This window comes from Etheostoma spectabile, unplaced genomic scaffold (genome assembly GCF_008692095.1).
Source record: "Etheostoma spectabile isolate EspeVRDwgs_2016 unplaced genomic scaffold, UIUC_Espe_1.0 scaffold272, whole genome shotgun sequence".
NCBI classification, from domain to species: Eukaryota; Metazoa; Chordata; class Actinopteri; order Perciformes; family Percidae; genus Etheostoma; species Etheostoma spectabile.
Window position 1 is genome coordinate 1,614,903 of NW_022605576.1, and position 2,696 is coordinate 1,617,598.

General features: G+C 37.9%; 1 protein-coding gene across 1 annotated transcript in view; it reads left to right on the forward strand.

Annotated features, from left to right (window-relative positions):
• ncf2 (neutrophil cytosolic factor 2) overlaps positions 1 to 2,696 on the forward strand; it is a 28,639-nt gene that overhangs the window by 21,607 nt on the left and 4,336 nt on the right. The window contains exons 3-6 of the mRNA XM_032510783.1: positions 465 to 573; positions 915 to 1,049; positions 1,724 to 1,831; positions 2,546 to 2,605. Of these exons, the coding sequence (XP_032366674.1) occupies positions 465 to 573; positions 915 to 1,049; positions 1,724 to 1,831; positions 2,546 to 2,605 (412 nt within the window). The remainder of the gene's footprint in view (positions 1 to 464; positions 574 to 914; positions 1,050 to 1,723; positions 1,832 to 2,545; positions 2,606 to 2,696) is intronic.

Sequence of the window (2,696 nt, forward strand, 5' to 3'; positions counted from 1 at the left end):
CCCCTAATAATGTATCTGAAGTCTCTTTTATATAGACCTTAGTGGTCCCCTAATACTGCATCTGGAGTCTCTTTTATATAGACCTTAGTGGTCCCCTAATACTGCATCTGGAGTCTCTTTTGTAAGGTTGAGACTGGGGGTGCGACCTTGACCAACTGTTACTTTGCTTGTTTGAAAGCCATGATATCTCTCTCTGGGCGTGTAGAGCAGAGAAAGAGGAGGTAGTCTTGCTCCTTTCTAGCCACTGGGGGGGCCATAGGCAGGCTGGGGGAACTCAATTTAATATAAAACCTCATAAAGTGAAATTTTCATGTCATGGGACCTTTAACATTAAATTTAAAAATACAAGACGTTCTATGCTTTTATTATGAAATTTGGTTCCTAATCAATACTTTTGTTTGTTTTTACAAGTGTTATAGTCTATTACATGCAAAAGGTATTAACTGGATTATTTATATTCAAAGGTATGAGGAGAGTTTAGCTGATTTCCAGCATGCCTTCAAAGCACTAAGAGGCAACCAGCTAATAGACTACAAAGCACTTGGTCTCAGATACAAATTATATGCATGTGAGGTAAGTACTTAAACTCCTCCAATCATTTTTATATGTTCTTGTAAAGCGTTATTAGTTTTATTAGTACTTGTATAGCGTGATTAGACTATTCTCCTCTGTCCTGGCTACAGTTGTCAAACTGTTTAGAGACATGGGGTACATTGATTTGCTATCTGCCTTAATAAATAATTAAATGTTAAATCCAATTGTTCCAAAATAGTTAGTTCTTATTTGACGTGGTTAATGGTAGCCATTCTTCCAAAGCACAATTGGACACATTCTAACTACTTGATAGCGGATGGTTATGCAATGCCTGAGGGATTAAAATAGTAACAACAATATCCATGTGTTTGCTGCTTCAGGTTCTGATCAACGTGGCTCTGGTTGAGGCTCAGCTGGGTCACTGGGAAAAAGCCCATGAAAACCTCGTGAAGGCTCTCAACTACAAGACAGACGCCAAGCTCAACATCATCGACAAAGCCTTGGACTCCGCCCTGGTCCGTTAACATATAGGAACCATTATTTAAAAAAATTCAAAAAAACAGCCCATACCCATAACTTTAAAAAAGATCATATCAATGACATATTATGATGTGTACTCAGCATTGCATTTTGAGTAGTTCAGATTAAAACAAACCCAAACTAATCAACTTTTTGGGAGAAGGTGCAACTCTTTAGAGCAAAGCTACAACTCAGATAAGGCTTTTCATGAAGCAGTGCTGCACACTTAGCAGCCAGTGCCCAATTCATAATAAAATCCCTAGTGTATTTGCAAATACATAAAAATTAATATGAGTCTAATCAGTGCAGCCTCAAGGATAAGGCAATGGAGTGCTATTCATTTACATTAGTCTAGCAAAGTGATGCTGTTTATTAGCAACCGTATTAATAATTTTATTAAATTCTTTTTTCTCGGGGCACCGTGGTAGCTCACCTAGGTTGAGCGTGCGCCCCATGCACTAAGGCTCAGTCCTTACCGCATCAGCCATGGGGTTCGATTCCAACCCGCTGCCCAATTGCTGCATGTCACCCCCCCCCGCCCTCCTGTATTCAGCTGTCCTGTCAAGCCAAAAGAATCCTCAAAATTAATCTTTAAAAATTGATTCTTCTTTCATGTTAGAAATACTTGACATACATAGTAATATTCCTTCCAATGCAATTTCACCAACAGAAACAGAAACTTTTCAAACCAGTCGAGTTCCCATCCAAAGTGCTGTTTAAACCAAACAAGCACTATGTTGCTGAGCTGGAGAAGAAGGACTACCTGGGCAAAGCAAAGGTAATCTGATGGTTTACCTCTGGATAAAGGGGAGTCACTACTACATGATTTAAAAGTGTGATATCAACTCCATTAAACCTAAACTGAGTACAGCTCATCTGATTTACTAACATGTCAATCACTTAACTCTTGTGTTGTCTTCCCGTTGACCATGAACTTGTCCTTCCAGGTCAAAATTGAATTTTTATTTGTGCTTTTCCGATGTTTTTGTCATGTTTTCTGATTTATTTGTCACTTTTTCCATGCTTTTTGCGCTTTTTTTTAAAAACCTGAGCTGGTTTAATAACAGGTTTTAAACTTATTCTTGGAATTCATGGTCAAAAAACCTCACTTATATCGAATTATACATACGTTTTTAGTTAAAAAGGCAGAAATTAGGAATTATTTTGACTGATAGTTAAGATCAGCGGACACTGAGTGGATCACAGATGGGTAGGTGTTAGTTTAGCCCGGATACTGTTTTCAAACCATAAAAAAAAAAGAATTCAAATTCTATAAGAAAAAATAAAACACCCAAAAGATTCAATGACAGTAATCATTCATTTTACCTGAAGAATCACCCATGTTATTTTTGGGCAATTTGGTTAAAAGAAATCTAAAATTTCTGATGTAAAACACTGTGAAACGGTTCAAGTTGACCCGAGGACAACACAAGGGTTAACAATAGAATTATTTGCCATTGGTGACCTGCATTTTCTTCTCTGCTGTCGTCAGGTCGTTGCCTCGGTCGTACCTCAGGATGCCTTCTCTGGATTTGCCCCACTACAGCCACAGGTGACACATGGGCTCTTCTTTGGCAATAAAAAAAAAAAAGTAAATGTAAATGTGCTGTATTTATGTAGCGCTTTTCTAGTCTTAACGACTA